This window comes from Solea solea, chromosome 3 (genome assembly GCF_958295425.1).
Source record: "Solea solea chromosome 3, fSolSol10.1, whole genome shotgun sequence".
In the NCBI taxonomy this organism is placed as follows: Eukaryota; Metazoa; Chordata; class Actinopteri; order Pleuronectiformes; family Soleidae; genus Solea; species Solea solea.
Genome location: NC_081136.1, coordinates 30,804,108 through 30,823,717, shown reverse-complemented (window position 1 = coordinate 30,823,717; position 19,610 = coordinate 30,804,108). Strand labels below are relative to the sequence as shown.

Here is a 19,610-nt window from a genome sequence, read left to right as displayed (position 1 = left end):
TTTAAGCTTTGAGTACACAAACAGTCGTTCTTGTTGAGTTGTATGGCTCCTCGGAGCCAAGGAGCGAGTGTGATCTGCGCTCTAAGGCTACTTATTAGTGGAATATAACACACTAAAACATATTAACTAATTAAAGCCCAGTGCTTCTCCCCGTCGACACATTTTCTCAGCCAGAAGGTGCCAGTGGAGTCCCTTTAGTGGCGGAACTAATCAGAAAACTTCAGAAACACAGGTTGCTTATAGGTTTAAGCTGTGCCTTCAAATTAGACTATAGAAAAATCTAAAAAAAAAAAAAGAGAGAAAGAAAATAATACTGAGCAAGAAGCAATTGTGTATGTGGTGCAGGGATGAGAGGAGACCCACTTATAATTGACCGCCGGCCAAATTTATCAGAAGGTAAATTTTACAAGCCTTCTCAGAATATCTGTCGAGTTAAAACACCACCACCTCTTACTCCGCTCCGACTGAGCATTTCCATCTCCTTTTTTTTCTCCCCCCTGTTCTTCTGAGTGAACCAAAACAAAACCCGTCCAATTATACACACAGCCTACTGCAGTACTGTTGCCACATCCATAGAGCAAAGTGTAGCGTGTCTCGGAGTGTCATCCATTTTGAGGTGATTTTGTTTGTCCAAATGATGAAAGCCTTGCCTTATGTCAGAGGCAAGTTGAGCTGCGGTGACTTACCTGTGCATTTTTTCAGGCTGCCTGGCCGCTTGCCGTGCATCCCCAGCTTACAGTTAAAGTTCTCCTCCCAGAATTCGGCAAACCAGACATTCCTCCTGTTGTTGGAGAGCGAGCGGCTGCGGAAGTACCGGTCAAACGCTGTAAAAAAAAAAGAAAGAAAGGTTTAAAAGTTGATATTATATCAATGAGATCTGGCTTTCTGGTGTAATGTATGACATATGGAGGGCATTAGTCCACACGTGATGCATCTTCAATCACAAAGACGTACGTTATGAACAGCTTTATGGCTTTAAGGTACGAGTGAAAAGCTTCCCTGGCCTGGAGCACCTGTCAAATACTGAGAAAAGCTTGTAGGATACATAGTCTACTTGTCCAATTAAATAAGTAGCAAGGAAATTGAGGAACATGCATGACCAACTCAAAAGAACCCGTCAGAGGTTTGCAAAAGATGATAAGATGGGTGAAAGAAACGAGAAATGAGAGATGTAAACCTCACTTTTTAAAAAAACTACTTGTTATTTCCAATCCCAGTGAGACACTGAGACTACAGTCCTGGAAGACACGGTGCTTGTGGAGGCCTGATCCATGACTGACCCGATTTACAAGGTGACAAGAACTGACTTGATTCATCTCCGGTGCTGTCACCAACACTGGTAACTGTGTGCATCTGTGTAGCTCACTCCACTCGGTGGCTTCCGGCTGCAGGGAACAGTGGGAGCGTGTGCCGTTTAGGATCACACGCTTTCATTTGTGATCACAGGTGTTTTGTTCAACCAGTACAAATAACCAAGGCAGATGGTAGCAAAAAAAAAAAATAAATATCTTCAACAAGTGAAGAAGATACTGAGAGACCCCGGGAAATAAAGGTCTGATGTAACCTGGTTCGAGACAAAACGAGATATTTAGGTTGCTCATTGTTTTTATTCCTGAGAGTTGGATGACCCTGCTGGATGCTGGTTTATCTTGGTCTATGCTGGTTTATGCTGGTCTATGCTGGTTTATGCTGGTCTATGCTGGTTTATGCTGGTCGATGCTGGTTTATGTTGGTCGATGCTGGTTTTTGTTATAAACATAGACCAGAATAATGATGCTGGTGGACCAGCATAGATCAGCATAGACAAACATGGACCAGCATAAGCCAGCATAGACCATAATGATGCTGGTGGACCAGCAAAGACCAGCAAAGACCAGCATAATGATGCTGGTGGACCAGCAAACACCAGCATAGACCAGCATTATGCTGGACCAGCACCAAAACACAAAATAATGCGGATCTATGCTGGTTTCTCTAGCAGGGGAGAAGATGCATAACATCATTTGTGGTATATTATCAACTTAATTTGAAATGTAAACAGAGGACAGTCAGGTTAGCTTCGAGATGTACGACTGGGAGCAGGGAAAAGCAGCAAGCCTCACACACACACACACACACTTCACATACTGTATTATTCCACACAAAAATTCATGTGTTCAAATTAAGAGGTGCACCTTTACGTACCATTTCTTTACGAGGACTTCCAGAAATCACTGCTAGTTGCCTGGCAACCTCACAATGGGGACACAGAGCTAGGGTAGCTGTTTCCCTGAGCTGATCTAAACAGTCCCCTGACTACAGTATTTACTAAAATGTCAAACTATTCAATTTAAATGGAAGCATATTCCTGCAAAAAAAAAAAAGGCGTCATCTTAAGCACAATATAAACATAACCGGTATAAGCCTTAATTGGGGGAATAAAATAGACGTCTCAGTGAGCTGTTTTATGTGTTTGCGTGTGTGTGTTTTATTTTTGTCTTCTTTTCGTGTGTGAGCTGTAGTTAATAAAAATAATAAAATGCTCCCTACAGGAATGTTAATTGGCGAACACTGAAAAGAACCTTCAAGTTAAATTATGAAAAAAAATGAAACCTGAACGTCGTGAGCTTCATGAGGGACAGATCTGCTGCAGTGTTATTGTGTTATATTGCATCAGACGGAGAGGTGCGCCAAATAAATTGTTAACCCGGAGTATACACCCTTCATTAATCCTCCGTTCGCTTACATCTCCTCTATCTACTCTGGACATTGCATGCTCTCTCACATCGACCAGCCAAAGCTGACTTTGATTTATCTTAACTTCTACATAAGCTCCTCTCTTCCTCACACTCTCTATTACACTTTGAGTTTATATCTTGTCGCCTTTGTGTTCCTCCAGGAGTCAATTATCTAATAGTGTGCACTGACGGGGAGCAATAGAGAATATCCTCACAGGCCTAATGGCATAAACTTGTTACCTGCTGGGATCAAGAGCAAGAGAACATGAGTGAATTTCACTTTCTGGCCTTCCAACCTTTTTCCCCTTAATGTGATCTATTAGACATTTCGCACACATCCACATGAAACGCGTGCGCGGATGGATGAACACAAAAACACGTCTTTCTCTCCTTTTTTATCACACAGCCAGGTGCTTGGTGTCAGTGTTTCGGTGCAGATTACCGTTAGTTTCGACTGCATGCATAATGAAACGATACGGCGGCATCGGTGTGTTTCTCCATCATCTACACGCACACTTACCATCCACAGAAGCTCGCTTGGGGAGTATGGTGATGGCACCTTCGGCCACTCTCTCCTGGTCAAGCACGGGAGAGATTTTGGACCCCCAGCTGTCTGAACCCACCCACAGGAAGTGACCCGTCTGGTTGTTCCTTTTAGCGGCATTCAGAACTCGTCTGTTAGAGAGAGGAAAAACAAAAACAAAAAACACACAGTTATGCATTTCTAGCAACATAAATACTAATTCATAGAAGAAGACGAAGGTGTCACAGAAAACAGTGTTGCATGCTGAAAATGTCCATGTAAAAAAAAGAAGAAGAAACGGCCTTGAATCCTCTCTGGGTGAGTTTATTCAAAAAAATAACCATTTAATTATTACTGTTGCAGAGAATTCTGTCGACTAAAGCAACAGTGTGTCTAGCTCCTCCATTTTGGTGCAAGACGACTGTATTAGGCATCTCGACATAACAATGCCAAAAAGTGTGATGGTACAAATGAGTTGAACTGGTACTCAAAGTGTAATTGTGTAATATACCAAATTAAACCATATTGTAACCAGAGGCATAGTTCATTCATCAATGGTTTGGTCCAGCTCCATTACGCTCTCTCACTGACAGCGCGGTTAGTATTGCACTTTGTTTTTCAGGTGTATTCAGGGATAAGTTTATTAAAACTTCCATGAGTTAGTGGACAATAAGTCATGTATCACTCTACTTGAACAAGTACATACAAAATGCAAAAAGCGATCAGTGGTGGTTTTTGATATGGACACATGAAGTGGATGAAACCAAACCAAGCGTGGGGGGTGAGTTCACCGCTGAGCCTCAGCCCTCAGGTTAATTAGAGGACCAAGATTTATATGTCACCTTGAAGTGAAACTACTGTATGTTTCTCACCAGCTTCTGACAGTGCAAAATAACACAGAAAAATAATTAAAAATAGAAGGTTAAACGTGAATTATAACACAAATGGCTTACAAATAAAGCACATTTCATTCATAATATTGTATAATATGGAATATATCATAGGCAGAGTCTCACATACATGTTTTTTTTCCACTATGAAAATGTTAAATAACAAGAATAAGTAAAAATCCGCAAACCAAGATGAATCTGCTGGGTGAGGTGCAGCTGTTTGTCAACAATGTCACAAGGAGGCCTTACTGGTCCTGCAGTCGTCAGTATTAATCCTATCATCGCTGAGCAGCTTTCATATCATATGATATGAGAAGTGATATTTCAGCTGCTTTTTGCCCTGTTTTGTCAGCCGGCATGTTTTACAGAACCACATCTTGCCGTCTGTTTAAACTAATTGTCCCGACAGCTAAAATTAAAGTTGCACTTTAAGTAGCACAGCTTCTTCTCCTTCAATTGACTTGAATCTTCAAATTATGCAGACTCACCGTTCACTGCCGGCAGAGACAGAGAGTTGTTTTACTGACATTTCTCCAGATTAAAAAAATTATAACTTTGAGCCTGATGTTCCAACTTTTTATTATGTAGTTTTTTTTTTCTTTGATTTTGATGAATTTAAGCCATATATTGTTAAATTCCAGCTGTTATTTTCTGCAGTTTGTCCTCACATTAAAATCATCATCAAATCTTGCAGAATTTTTAACTGATTTTCAAGTCAAGACGGGTATTTATACAGGACACTTAGGTCATATATTGTTTATTACTGCCACCCACCCATAATTACCATTTTTGGTTTTGTGGGTTGAACATACAAAAACTGTACACAGGCAGCATATGGAACAATTAATATAATTATTTAACTTTTACTTTGAACAATTTGAGGGCTCGAAACTGAAAGACACATTTCAAAGTGAGGGAGGATGTGCAAGACAACACAGCAAAAAATATTATAAAATTAGCTTTTATTTTACTGCCTTTATTTATTGTAGCTACAGTCACCATGTCATTATTGGTCTGCACCGTGCGTACCGTATGTCGTCCTCATTAGCGAACATGATGATGGCCCTGGCATTGGAGGTCTCAAGGAGACGTCTGATGATCTTGTCGAACTCCCCTGGTCTCGGCTCCCGAGGGATCTTCAAGGACTGGGCAATACACACGCCACCTGAGACGGAGAGACAACAAGAATAGAAAGGACACGATTAAGTGTGTTTTTCGCAGTGCCTTTATTTGGTTTGGCTTCAAGCAAACTGTTTCAAACTCAAGACACATGCTCAAAGTCATTTGTTTGATGACTATAATTTGGAAAACTGGTGTGCCACATTCAAATGTTCAAAAGTACATTTTATATCAGAAAATGACTTTTGATACTTAAGTACAGTAAATGTCATATACTTTAAGACTTTTACTTAAGTAATATTATCAAAAGTGACAAAAAATCCAAGCAACTCTCCAACTTTCCAGTTGAGAAGTAAGAAAGTCAGAGAAAAACTGGATCCAACTTCAGAGCACATAAAATTGATTTTGAGATGAATCAAAAGGGGGCAACAATAACACGGGAAAGTAAAGGTAGTAATAGAAAGGATAATAGAGAGAGGAAGAGGCAGAAATACATAATGGGGAGGAAAGATAAGTAAGAATAACAGTTGAAAGACACAAACTGCAAGAAGAAAAGGACAATTTCTCAGACAACGCCGAAAAGACATCATCAATGATAAAAAAAATAATAATAATAACAGTAATAATAGCGCAAGTCACACTGATGACTCTAAATAACCTCACAGTGCTCAGTGTGAGTGCCTATTGTTGAGAGTGAAAGGAAACATTACTGGGATGTTGATTATTTCACTGGAAAGCTGTAATAATGAGGAAGTTATGTTGCCTTGTTTTCTCTCTCTCACACACGCACGTACACACGTGCACACACTCTCACAATACAACATTCAGTTCCATTCAGATCTATACTAATTTACACTTTACGCTGCTGATGAGTTTTGTAATACAATTAGTCTGACTCACTGTGTATGTGTGTAAGGTGCGTGTGTGTACGTTTAAGTGTGAAGAATTAATTGTCAAACATTAGATATGCAATATCTTTGCACCACTGTATAGCGTAAGAGCAAAAGCATGTCGCCACGCACGCTCATTCTGTCAAGTGCATGTGTGTGTGAGTGTGTAAGGGAGTGTGAATGATGCCCCCTTTTCCTCCCTGCCTGTCCCCCCCCCATTAATTGAACAGCGGTACATTCTGTCACTTTTACAATCACCCTGCCCTGCCTTAATCTCACACGTGCGCACACACACTCACAAGACTCTGTGCCCATGCTGACACACCAGCATGCATGTGCGCTAAAACAAATACTCATCAGCCACAAATTAGCAGCCTCTCAAGGATAATCACCAATGTGGTGAAAAACGACAGAATAATTCTCCTCCAGCACAATCACAAACTTAACACGCACTTTTGTACATGTTAAAGGGGTAATTTGGATTTATGAACATTAAGTTGTATGACACAGACTCCAGGAGTAGATCAGATGCAACGTTGGTAAATCATTTAACAAAGCTCCGGTTCGGAGCCGAGAAAAGTAGAGTTTGGGACACATAACTAACAGGTTTTAAACCACAACGTGCATGCATATGTTAGGTTAAAAAGTTTGAACAATAAACAATAAATACATTTTCTCTCTCTGTCCGTTGGCTCTCTCTCTGGTTCATAAAGATAACCCGACGGATTTGCTCTATACGGTTCATCATCAGTTTTTTAGTCGTACGTGTTGGTTTGTTTAATTTCTCCCTGACTAAAACAGCTGAAACACGGCGACATGTGACTTGCACGGCTGCACGGCGTAGTGATACGGGCCAGAAAGTAGTGCCTAACTCGATGTGACATACCGTACTGATCTGCAGTGGTTTTACTGTTCAAACTTGTTAACATACCATATGCATGCATGTTTGTGGTTTAAAACTTATTTGTTATGTGTGCCAAACTCTCTCCCAGAACTACTTTTCTCTGCTCCAAACCCAAGCTTTGTTAAATGATTTAATCCACATCCATATCCAATCCCGGACTATCCCTTTGAGATGTTTGGTAAATGAAAGGCAAACACCTCATTGAGTTTGTGCAAGTGCTGATGATTTCATAGCGTCACGCCCATTATCGATAGCTGTCCCCAAGGAGACGTCACATGTGAAGACAACATCAAATTATGTTTGATCATCTGTGCATAAGTGTCAGTGCCTCCTACTCTTACTTCATGTCTCTGGCACATGGCAAAGCGAAAAGGGAACTTGACTTCTAACTAGAGGGTTGTCAGTTCGAGTACCAGCCAGGTGAAGGGATGGGGTACCTATGAGCAAGGCATCCAAACCCCTTTGCTCATGGGCAACTGGACACTCTAAATTGAACCCAGCTAGATAAAGGGGGGAGGGTATATATGCAGATCACGCGCTGTGGCTACCTAACAGAAGAAGCCTGGAAAGCAGCAGTTGCTAATAAAAAAGGTGGCTTTAGAAGAGGGAGATTTGATATCGAGATTTCAGGCAGATCATTTTGCTTTTTATTGCAATTTAAGAGAAAGAGATTCTGGTAGTGATGACAAAAATAAATGTCTGTCTGTCAAGTTACTTCAGAAGTGAGTGCTGCTGTGGTAAACAGAAAAATATTTTTACGAACTACAAGCTCTGGGAAGATCTTAAATTTGATCTTGATTTTAGCATATTCACATGCAAATAAATATTGTGTGCCAACACTTCAAAGAGAGCGTCTTTCCACACACTTTGGCAGTCATTACATTGACAATTTCCCCCAATTACTGGCTGAGTCTAAACTGGTCTGTATTTTTAGAGGAATTAACAAGTCAAAACACTTGTTTTAAAGTAACACAGAGTAGTTTTTTTGCTCTGGAGGTCCCTCTACAGTTGCGAACGGCATTGTTTGTTACAGCAGTCGTAAAATAATTTTGCGGTGGAATCGTGCGCATTTGTTGACAAACCAACGATACCAATGAACGCTTATGCAGTACAGGACGTTTAACGTGCAAACAAACATGTCTTCAGACCACGTACGGAGTGACGTTAAGTAGTATTTTGTAGTTCTTTTTTGGCATAAACCCAAAATCAGACGTTTCATTGTGTCAATACTGGAAATGCAGACATTAGTGAAGGTTGGACTGCTACTTTGTGTTGTTTTGAGCTGTTACAAACCAAAATCAACTGCCTCACTGTGTAAATTGTGTTATTTTGTGACTGCCAGCACCCCCTCCCCCGCTCAAACGCTATTTATTTATTTCAGTACGTTATTTCCAGTGTGTTTCATAATTCACCAGTCGCAGCATGTCGATCTATAAATGGCGTATAAGTGAATCAGGGGCAGACAGTGACATACTGAGCTCTGAGTTTACAAGTCTAATGACCTGATTATTGAGGCTCTGATGTGTAATACAACACGATGGAATCCACATTCCCCGTGTCTATTTACATGCACATTTGTCTGTTTGTTTACCTCCCAATGTGCGTAGGTGTGGACTAGGTTTTGCGAGTCTGTGTAGGAGTCAACCCCTGAGCTAGAATGCACACAATAGCAGATTAGCATTGCATTTATATGTGTTTATAAGTACGCATTTGCATCATAACCCCTCAGTTGTTAAAAAATACAAAATAAAGAAGCTGTGATGATTAATTTAACATCAGGTATGTCCAGTGCTTCATTGAATGAAACCTCTTAAAGTCATAATTAACTCCATCCTGTTTTCAGATTAAATTCACTTAGTTTCAGGATGGGAAACACTGCTGTCTCAACGTTTAATTAACAATCTGCTTCCCTCCCACACACTCCTCTCTGCACCATTTCATCTATTAACTAAAAGAGACACGACTGGGGGAGAAAAGAAGAGAGGAACAATTACTCTCACTGTGTGGATCCTGCTTCTGTCATTTTTCATTCACCTACAGCTTGTCAAGCTTTTTCCGGGGAATGCATGTCTGCAATATTTAAACAACACCAAAGAGCAAAAAAAAAAGTTACAGCGTACTACTTCCAAGAAAAGCAAAAGTACATTCATTTGTACATCCTATTTATCTGTGAAGTAATTATGCCAAACTGCATCACAACCAAACAAAAACAATCTTCAGAAGCATTATATAACAGAAACATGGAAGCTTAAGGCCTATTCATTGTTTGCGGACCTATCCCACTTGTTGTTTACAGAAAGAAAAATGTTTTAATCCCTGTATGTGACTTCGAATGAACACTAACATAATGTAGATTAACAACGTTAATGAAAACTCACCCCATAAGAAGAAAGAAGGTTAATAAGAGGTTCAGGGTGCTTTATTGTCATCGCTGGCGTCATGTCGTCGTCTCAGAACTAACTTCTGTGTTCGTGACCGCTAAATAATCCCTGTTGTTGTATAAACTCTGGAAAAAGTCCACTATCTTAAATGCTAACGCGTTAGCATAATAAAGTCCGCTAGCTTAAATGCTAATGCGTTAGCATAATTAGGTCCGCTAGCTTAAATGCTAATGCGTTAGCATAATTAGGTCCGCTAGCTTAAGTTTAACCACGTTAAGAATTGCGCTGTAACAGCCACTATTTAATTCTTCTGCAAAGTGTTTTCCTTGTCCACCTTCCTTCAATGGTGAAAAGACATGTAGCTTCTTAAAGCAGCAGTCACAGCGAGAAAGCAGCAACAGCTGCATATTAAGTAGCCATGTGTTTCCCTTGTGACAAGCAGCAGGAACGTGATATTGACCAAACAACCCTAATTCAAATACAAAGTTTATGGTTTTAAGACCCACAATACTGTGATTTGTGGCTTCTTCGAAACTTGAAATTGCTTAATTTTGAAAAAAACAAACAAAATCCCTCATTTTGAGAAAAAAAAATCTGGCTGACTTGGTACTTTTGCTGTGGTGGGTCATGTATGGTTATTTGAATGCAGCCGAAAAAATAGGCTAGGATGTTGACTGCACATAGTCCAGGACATGTAGGACAATGCACTTGAATGTGGGACACATGTGGGGTGTGTCACAGTGAAACAAACCTATATTTTATATGAACTTTTATGTTCATATGTGAATTTATGTGATTTTTTATGAGAACTGCAGGTGTTTTTGCATGAACAGTGCATTAGGCCCTGTTCAGACCTGGTATTAAGATCTGCCCTCAGCGATCATATCATACATCACTGTATTAATGGCAGCCTTGGCTTGTACTTGGCTTGGCTTGTAACCGGAAGGTCGCTGGTTCAAGTCCCTACGAGGTTGAAAGGGCTGGGGTACCCCTGAGCAAGGTACCCAACCCCTATTGCTCCCCAGGTGCTACTCAATGTGGCAGCCCACTACTCCTAATTCTAGGATGGGTCAAATGCAGAGAAATAATTTCCCAAAGGGGATTAATAAAGTGTGTATATATATATTCTATTAAGAATGACTGTTCATACCTAACATTAAAATGCTTTTGACTGCATTTCCTGCGCCACCTGCACTGTCTATTTGCATGAACAAAATGGTGCTAGAGCCCTACTCGCACTGCTGTGAGATGAATAAAGTATCTATCTATCTATCTATCTATCTATCTATCTATCTATCTATCTATCTATCTAAATCCTATTATCAAAATCAGCATTAATAGTGTCGCAGTACCTAAAATGAAAATATGGGCACTAATTAAGCCAAGTCAAGTCAATTTTATTTATATAGCCCAACACCAAAAACCCATTTGCCTCAAAGGGGTTTACAGTCTGTGAAGCAAATGACACCCTTACACCCTCCAATCCTAAGAGTGAGGAAAAACTCATGGCTGTGTAATCTGGTTCTTAAAGATATCCCGTTGGATCTTCTCTAAACGGTTTGTCTTCACTGATTTCATAGTCAGACATGTTTGTTGAGACTCTTTCACTGATTTGAACAGCGTTGCATGTCACACAACTTAATCCACACAACACAAATCCAAACTACCCTCTTTAACCACTTCCAAAAGTGTTTTGGTTTTTTTTTGTGATCAGATCTGAAAATGGATCAGGCCACAGAGTCACACCTGACAGCCCAGTGGACATGTTACACATAACTCACTTTAAAAAGATTTCCGACACTTAACAGTGGCATCAATCTTTTTCCTCAGCAGTCAGTTTCTCAGGTGTTTTTCTGTTTTCAACCATCTTTCAGTGTCACCATTTTCACCATTTTTCTTTCTATATGTTTTTCTACCCCCCCCCCTTTCCCCCCTTTCTCTCCCCCCTTTCTCGATCTTCAATGTGCAGACTTGTCACACATTTGTCTGCAGCACACTGTTTGAAGAGACATCTCCTAAAGGACTAACTTACATCAGCTCATCAAACCCTACACATCAACTCACACACACATACAGGGACACTCGTGCTTCTTGACGTGTATTTAAAGCAGTATTAAAACTCAGACACACACAGAGACATTCATGTGGATTCTTGCTAAGCAGGATAAGTAATGAGAAACTTTAAAGTGTCTTTCTGTCCCTGCATACATATTTCTGTTAGATGTCTGAATCAAATGGCGCTTTTTTCACTATACAGATCCAGCACGACCTGGCTTGATAGGCTAGTCAGTTTGGCATCGTTTTCCATTTCTCTAGTACCTCCTTGGCATGGGCGGAGTCAGCACATCTGCATGAAACCGCTGTGACGTCCTTTTACACATGACACAAACAAACTAGTGACTTGTAAAGCAGTTATTTTCTATAAACTAAATAATTAGAATCCGTTAAGCCAACGATCACTAGAATCGTGCGGTCGCTAAATACACCGGATTCCCAAGACTCACGTTTTCAGGATTTCTAAGTCTTTTTAACTGATCTACAATTTTGGCATTGTTCGTTTGATTCCTGTGTCGGACGTCGCGCTCATGACTCTTCCAGCATTTTACAGCATAAAATAGTGAAAGAAAGATGGTGAAATAAAAAAAAACTTTCCTTTCATGTTTCTTTCTCTCTCCACATACAACACACCTTGTTACACAGAATACAAGATTATTTGACCAAAGATGAGCTGTCACGTGTCCATCATCAAACCGTCATGGGAAGAAATATATATACGTTCCTCTATCTTAGCACTTTGATTAAAAAGCCCCTAATGCATTCACCACCACACACACACTGAACTGCAGACTTCTCGCACTAATAATTCAAGCACGCACAAACACTCATTTTCACTCACTTTCTTTCCCTGCAAACCTCATTAGCAACGTTTTAAAATTAAAATTTGCTCTCTGTTTCTCGATGCTTTGTTCGTGGCTCAGGGCACTGCAGTGTGAGCCTTTGAAGTTGTTCCTGTGTGTGTGTGTGTGTGAGAGACACAGAGTGTGATGCCTCTCCCCGCCATGCATAAGTGAGTTTATCCAAGCTTATCAATGAACATTTGCCTTCGCATGTACTTGTGTGCTCTCCAATAACAATGTGCACGACACATATGCTGGATTTTTATGTTACCTCTGCTTGTGGATGGATTATTTTTACCTCAGGTTTTTTTTTTAATGACTCATTGACACCCATGCAGCCACTATCCCATTAAAACAGGCTTTGAAGGATGAGGGCCTTAGAAGTTTTGAATGGTGTTGAAAATCTGTGATGATTCTAACACAAACGCCCCTCTCCCCAAAAAAAGATCTGAACCTAGCCTGAAGTGGAGAATCTCTTGTGAGGCCATGATGGTCTGCACAGCCTAAAATCACCTCTTATTTGCTGATAATGAAAAACTGATGAGGAGCGTGAGGGGGGAAAATGCCCAAAGCTGTTTCAGTTTACAGAAAATGAATTGCTTTCTGTAAATATTTGCCAAATTACCACGGTGTGAATCGGGAACGACGTCTCCGCGGCGCTCGGACTTATCAGAGAAGCATACAAAGGCGAATGGATATTGGATCTCTGTAATGATCTACAGTGCACACAATATCACGTTTCAAGTGGTGTTCAATAATAATTTGTATTAATCTAAAAAGCTCATTTGCAGCCATGGCATATTATAGTAGAGTTGAATAATACAGTGACAGCTGCTGGAGTTGTTCCTCGGGCTGCATCTGCATGCTGTTAAGTTATTTTCATCACAAACTCTGAATACATTCTCCTTTATGAATGAATGTTTTATGTTTATGGTTAGGAAGTGTCACCCTGTCCTGGCTTTGGTTTAAGATGAACCTTGAGAGTCGCCACTCATCCAGTCGTGACTTATGTTGATTGTAGTTATTATTCCCCCTCCACAGTATAAACGCACACTTTGTATTTTAAAGTTCTTTCGCTTATACTGTACCAGGAATCTCCTCTGTACACAGATGTATGTACTAATAAATTCACCTATGGACAAATGAGGCTGTTTGGGTGAAGTTTTGATTTGCCATCGTCTCAAAAATGTCTCCATTGGGTTAACGTGTATGTATAATTCTGCCATTTTAGGATTCATAAGCAGCATGATTAGTAAATTAGGTTTAACATAACCATATTGTAATTTGTGTGAAATAATTATAAATGATATAACTAACTACAATTAACAGCTGTACTTGTATTGGGGTATGTGACATAATATTTATTCTTTATGCCAGAGGTAATCAGGTTTTAATGACTTATTTTTGTATGTTGTTGTTTTTTTTGTAACATATTAATTTTGCATCATAATTACCTTCATATTGTGAGCTATATATTAGTCCATATCAACAGAGAAACTTTTATTTTGAAATGCTGACAAAAACCACCATTCCTGAACAGCTGCCCTGACCGGCCCCCTGCTGGCCACTCTAGATACTCCATGGCCCCCAGGTCATTTGAGTTTGAGAGCCCTGCTTTATGCAGTAGCAAAGTATTTCAGTACATATATATATATACAAATACACGGTATATATATAAATACATGGTATGCTCCATCTCTTAGAATCTACCTGCACAATCCATCCCTTATTTGTATTCCTGCATTATTTAGTATATAAGTAACTGTTGGAGACGTCCAAATCAATCTGTCTTTTGTGTTAATGTCTTTGTTTTCCATTAACACAGATGAGAATCTGTGTTTTGTGTTGTAACTCTGGCAGCGGAGACAGGGAAGTGGCAGGGCAAAAACAAAACAAAAACAAAAACAAAAAACGTTAAAATAATGATTTACTGCAATTGTGGGACATTTTATCCACCTTTACATTACACATAGGGAAGGGCAGGCTTTTCCCTACACACATTTCTACACTTGGACAGAACAGATGGAACATTGCACCAAAAAAAACAACATCTTTCTTCACTCCTGCATGTGTTCATGTGTGTGTGCAGCAAAGAGAGAGAGAGAGAGAGAGAGGGAGGAAGGGAGAAGGACAGATCTTGAGGTTCAAGTATGAAAGAAGAGAAAGACAAACCACAGGGAAGACAGAAAATAAGTGAGCAAGGAGAAGCAGAGACAGAGAGACACAGGAGATCTTGGCCTTTCGACATCTCACTTTGTGTGTGTGTGTGTGTGTGTGTAAGGTCTGTGTTCTCCACAAGAGTCGAGCAGCCTGGCTGAAGTCAGCACTTGCTCAGATCTAAAGGGAGACAGGTAGACATCTACTGCATGGAGGTGTGTGTGTGTGTGTGTGTGTGCATGTCCGTACATTTTGACAAACCAATTTTTGAGAGGACATTTTGGCCGGGGGTTACTTGGCTTTAAGGGTTTAGGGTTATATTTGGGATTGATAGATTGAAGGTAGAGAATTTTTTTTCTTTTTTACTGTATTGCTTAAAATCCTCTTCACAACCCGATTGTAACCAATTAATGAATGCATTGTCACAAAAATGAAAAATGTCAGTCCCCCCTATGCGCGGACACCTCTTCTATGCACTAAACTGGTTTTCCATGGTCTCGAACCCCACCTTTAAGTTAAGAAATGGGGTAGTAAAGGTTAGGGTCTAAGGAATGCATTATATCGGTGAGTGTCGTCACTATTGATGCTGTAAGAATGTGTGTGTTTTCTCTTTATTGGTGAAACCATTTTGGTACATCATCCGTACAAGTGACACACCTCCAGTACCAAAACTTAAGTGCTTACGTACGTAATCTTAGCCGATACAAAGAGGAAGCACTGGTCTGTCACATGGACTGCCCACTATCAATACTTCAGTGAAGACTGACAAGTGCAACTTGAGTCCACTTCTCTGAGTCTTCCGACGGGAGACGAGTCAGTTGACGTCTCCTTCGTGGTGCCCGACCTTCTGCAACCTGTCACGGATCTCAGATACTTCCAATCGATCTGATAGATCCATCTGACTTTGTGCCGCACGGTGGGAGAGCGAAGACGGACAGACATGAGTGAGGAGGGGCTCATAATGGACAGGACGAAGGACAGGAGAGTGAGAGGTAGAAGAGATGGAGAGGCAGATCAAGGGGAAAAAAGGAGATGTATCAGAGGGTGTGCGAGGTAGAAATGGAAAAGGATGGAATGATGGAAAGATGGTGGCTCTGAGGAGGGGAAGGAGGGAGATAAGGGAGGGATGATTGGATGCCAGAACACAGATAAAAAGCACAAGGTCAACGTTAAGCTCAGAGATGACAAAGACAGGACATGTGCACTTCTGTCTGGGACTCTCTCCCTCTCTCTCTCTCTCTGTGACATCCGAGTGTCGACTTATCTATTTCGTTCTCTACCGTTGCCAACTCTCACTCTCTGTCCCTGAGAGGGGAGTCATCTTTCATCTCTCTCTCTCTGTTTCTCTCTCCCTCTCACACAATCTGACAGTAATCACACATCCAATTACAGCAATGCCCTCGCACTATGTGTGGGTGTGTGTGTGTTTATACACATATAGCACACACATGCACCCATATGCCCACTCACACACACCAATAGAGTGTCAGATCCATGCTGATGTCTGTTACACCCTAAACTGGGATGACCTGCTGTCCTCCAGTCCATGTTTTGTCTAGGGATAAAAGATCTTGCACACACACACACACACACACACGCAAACTGGTTTTGCATTCTTTGCGTGGACATACTGCATTCCCTAGCCCGTTACCCTAAACTTAACCATCACATCTCAATTCTAACCCTAACTCAATTCTAACCCTAACCCAATGCCCGTCGCATATCGCAGACCCTGGTATACTCGTACAAGTCTGGACGCAGGGAGGGCAGGGGAGTTGGGGTGTCAGCCGGCTCGTGGGTTGCCAGGTCGAGGTTTGGATGACTATCCTTGGCGACAAGTTCAGTTCGCACATGTACTGTCCACGCGCATCCAACGTGCTATTTGCAAAATCTGTGCGTTGGGTCCGTGCGTGCTGTGCACGGAAGTATACCAGGGCCTTAAAACCTGGTCTTAGTCCCACAAAAAGCCAGTGAAAGTTGTGCGGACCAGCCAAAAAAGGCCTCACAAGGTCAAAGATGCCCTCACAACGATACACACACAGATAGAGTGTGAAAATACTTAAGCAAACAAACACACAAGTTCACGACACTGGGATACGAGTGGGTGCGGCTTTATGTTTAAAGTTTTTATGTCACACACGTAGGGAAATGATGATGTGTTTGATGTTGACAGTGTTCTATTTTCCTGGTATTAAAATGTATGTATACATATTTTTATACATATATATATATATACATATACATATACATATGTATGTATATATATCTATCTATATACATATACATATACATATATATATATATATATATATATACATATATATATATATATATATATAAGTCTTGTATTGTGGGATTGGGTAATTGTTTTTACTTGGAAGCACAAACAAACTAAACTGTGATCATAACAGAGTGTATTATATTGTACATTTCACAATGTGAGGGAAAGAAAGGAAGGAAAACCATAAAGGCCTCGCAGTGCTTACATTGCTCTGTACACAGAACCTAATGGAGCATGTTTTCTGCATCTGTTAAATAATTCTGGAGACAGTTTCCCCCGACAGCTCCCTCAAACAATCTCCCCCACAAAGAGCAGACACCCACCAATTATCCAGCCAAACTAAAACACACACAAAAAAGCCAGGCACTCAATTCATAGCCGTCGCGTTTGAGTTCATAGGCACAAACTGTTTTTCCTTGAACACTTTATCGTTGCCAAATCATCAAAATCAGTCACCCAGCGGTATGCAAACAAAAACTGCGCATCAGCAAGTTAATCATTCATAAGTGGCAATTAACAGTGATTAGAGTGAAAGGAGATGCCCACTCACACATACATGGACATAAATATTCAATTAGGCGAGTCAACACGGTGCACACTGAGTGGGTCAATCATGCAGCCAATTGAAACTCCCGCTTGTAATTTGCTCCCATTGGAATTTGTCAATAAGCAGAATATAGAATCATGGATTTTGAATGGCAATGACCCTAGTGGGATTATTGTTGCTTATAGCATCTTGGTGGGCAAAATGTGAACACATTATGGGATGTATGCGTGTTCACCGCAACCTGCAGTCACACCTGACAGCGACCGGGCTAGAGCTTTTGTGTGTTATGCTAATGAGTTGGTCGATGGACGGAAAGGTAACTCAGTGTGGGCCTTTCAAATTCTGGCAATGCCACTTGCTCCTTTATTCCCCCACCGAACAATGACGAATATCAGGATGTGGTGGGACACACGCGGCTCTGTTGTTATGTTTTTAAAACAGCATTCTACAATAAATCCATCTCCCTCTTTTGCAGGATTTTGGATAAATGGCCAGGATTTTTCTAGTCTTAAAGGAATACTTCACCAATTAGCATTTAGCTTTGTGTTACTAGAATAGCGGTAGTATTTTTAAAAAATTGTGCTTCCCAACCTCAGTTTCCCCCCCCAAGTCGAGAAATATCTTCAATCTTTTCTTCGTTACGTGCCCACCAGTGACACTTGGTCCGAGGATTGAAACTGCAATGCTAATTCCGCACTTTTTAGACCCACTCGTAGGGGGGACGGGACCTCTTTCCCAGATTTTAAACAGTGTCCGCCATCTTTGCTAACAGTTACGCTAACAGGACCAAGTGTCACTGGTGGGCACGTAACAAAGAAAAGGAAGATATTTCTCAACTCAGGGGAAACTGAGTTTGGGAAGCACAATTTTTCAAAACTACTACCCCTATTCTAGTAATCCAAAGCTAAATGCAAATTGGTGACGTATTCCTTTAATGACCAATCATAGACACTCACACTACATTTATACATTTGCAGTAAATGGTTTGTTTGCTGTGACACACACATTCACCACATCCACCATTTTTCACTCTGGGTTGTTTATAAATGTAGTTGTGTAAGTGAATAGTACTTACAAAAACGTGTTGGTCCATTAGTTTGGTTCAGCCGGCAGCAACAACACAGTGGCAATTGCTGCAATATAATCCAATGGGTCAACTGTGACATTTTACTTTGTGTCCACTAAAGTGTTTGTTTTTGCCTAACGGCGGCTCAAATTGTTACTGTGACAGTCTCACTACTAAAGCACTAGTGTCCCTCAGTGACTATCTATAGATACTATATTTACCAAATAATTCACATAATTCTAACTCCTCAACTTTGGGGACATAAAGATGGGGTGAACATTTCATTCCTTTTAAACCTAAACCTTCTTTTTCCTCTAATACTGACAGATTTCTTTAATCACTGAGAATTTCCATAAAATATCTGACTGCAGAAGGCTATAATCCAAGATTGGAGTTTGCATGTTTCCCCCCGTGTGTGCGTGGGTTTTCTCCAGGTAAACCTGCAGCGATGAACTGAACACACTTGTTCATCTCTGTATGTTGGCCCTGCGATGGACTGGCGACCTGTCTAGGATGGACCCAGCATTTCGCCCCTTTGTCAGATGGGATTTGCTCCGGCAACCCATGGCGCTCATGTGGAGGATAAATAAACAATGAATGATCGAAGAAGCTAAAATTGATCTAAAATATTAAAAAGAGCAGAAAAAGAGGTGAGGTTTTACCATACAGCAGAAAATATTTTTTTTTTATTTTTAATGGGACAGTGCGATGTGTTATAATTTGTTTTTTCAATAAATTATATTAAAATCTCTTCTTTTAAATATCAGCCTCAGCTGCATTCTGGAATTTGCTGTCCAAACCAATACCTTATTCCATTTCTTCACACTGAATATTAAGTGTCTTGTTCTTTGGTCAGGTGCTGTGAATGCAATATTGTTTTGGCCCATGCAGCCTCATGCATAGATCTAACCGGATCGATGTGCTTTGCACATGAAGAATTCTTTAGCTATTGATGTGCAAGACTCTTCTTCTTGTAGCGTCAATAGACAGAGCACGTACTGCCAAAAGCTTAAAGGACAAGATTTAAAAAAAATAAAATAAAAAAAACCACATAATAACAATAGAAATACAGCAGTGCTGTGTAGACAGACCTTCACTGTACATAGGGTTTGAATTATATGACGGAGCAAAGTACAGGCGTGAAGGCACATGCACAGAGGTCATTCTCTCATCGACTCATGTGCTAGCTACATTTTGGTGACTTTCCCTGAATCAGTTTGCACTCAAGTATGTGGAGA

The 19,610-nt window shown here is 40.5% G+C and overlaps 1 protein-coding gene across 4 annotated transcripts in view; it reads right to left on the bottom strand.

Moving 5' to 3' along the window:
- grm8a (glutamate receptor, metabotropic 8a) overlaps positions 1–19,610 on the bottom strand; it is a 224,992-nt gene that overhangs the window by 65,539 nt on the left and 139,843 nt on the right. For all 4 annotated transcript variants that reach the window (XM_058625894.1, XM_058625897.1, XM_058625896.1 and 1 more), the window contains 3 exons: positions 5,160–5,295; positions 3,238–3,392; positions 687–824 (listed from right to left, as the gene is read on the bottom strand). In XM_058625894.1, coding sequence (XP_058481877.1) covers positions 687–824; positions 3,238–3,392; positions 5,160–5,295 — 429 coding nt within the window. The remainder of the gene's footprint in view (positions 1–686; positions 825–3,237; positions 3,393–5,159; positions 5,296–19,610) is intronic.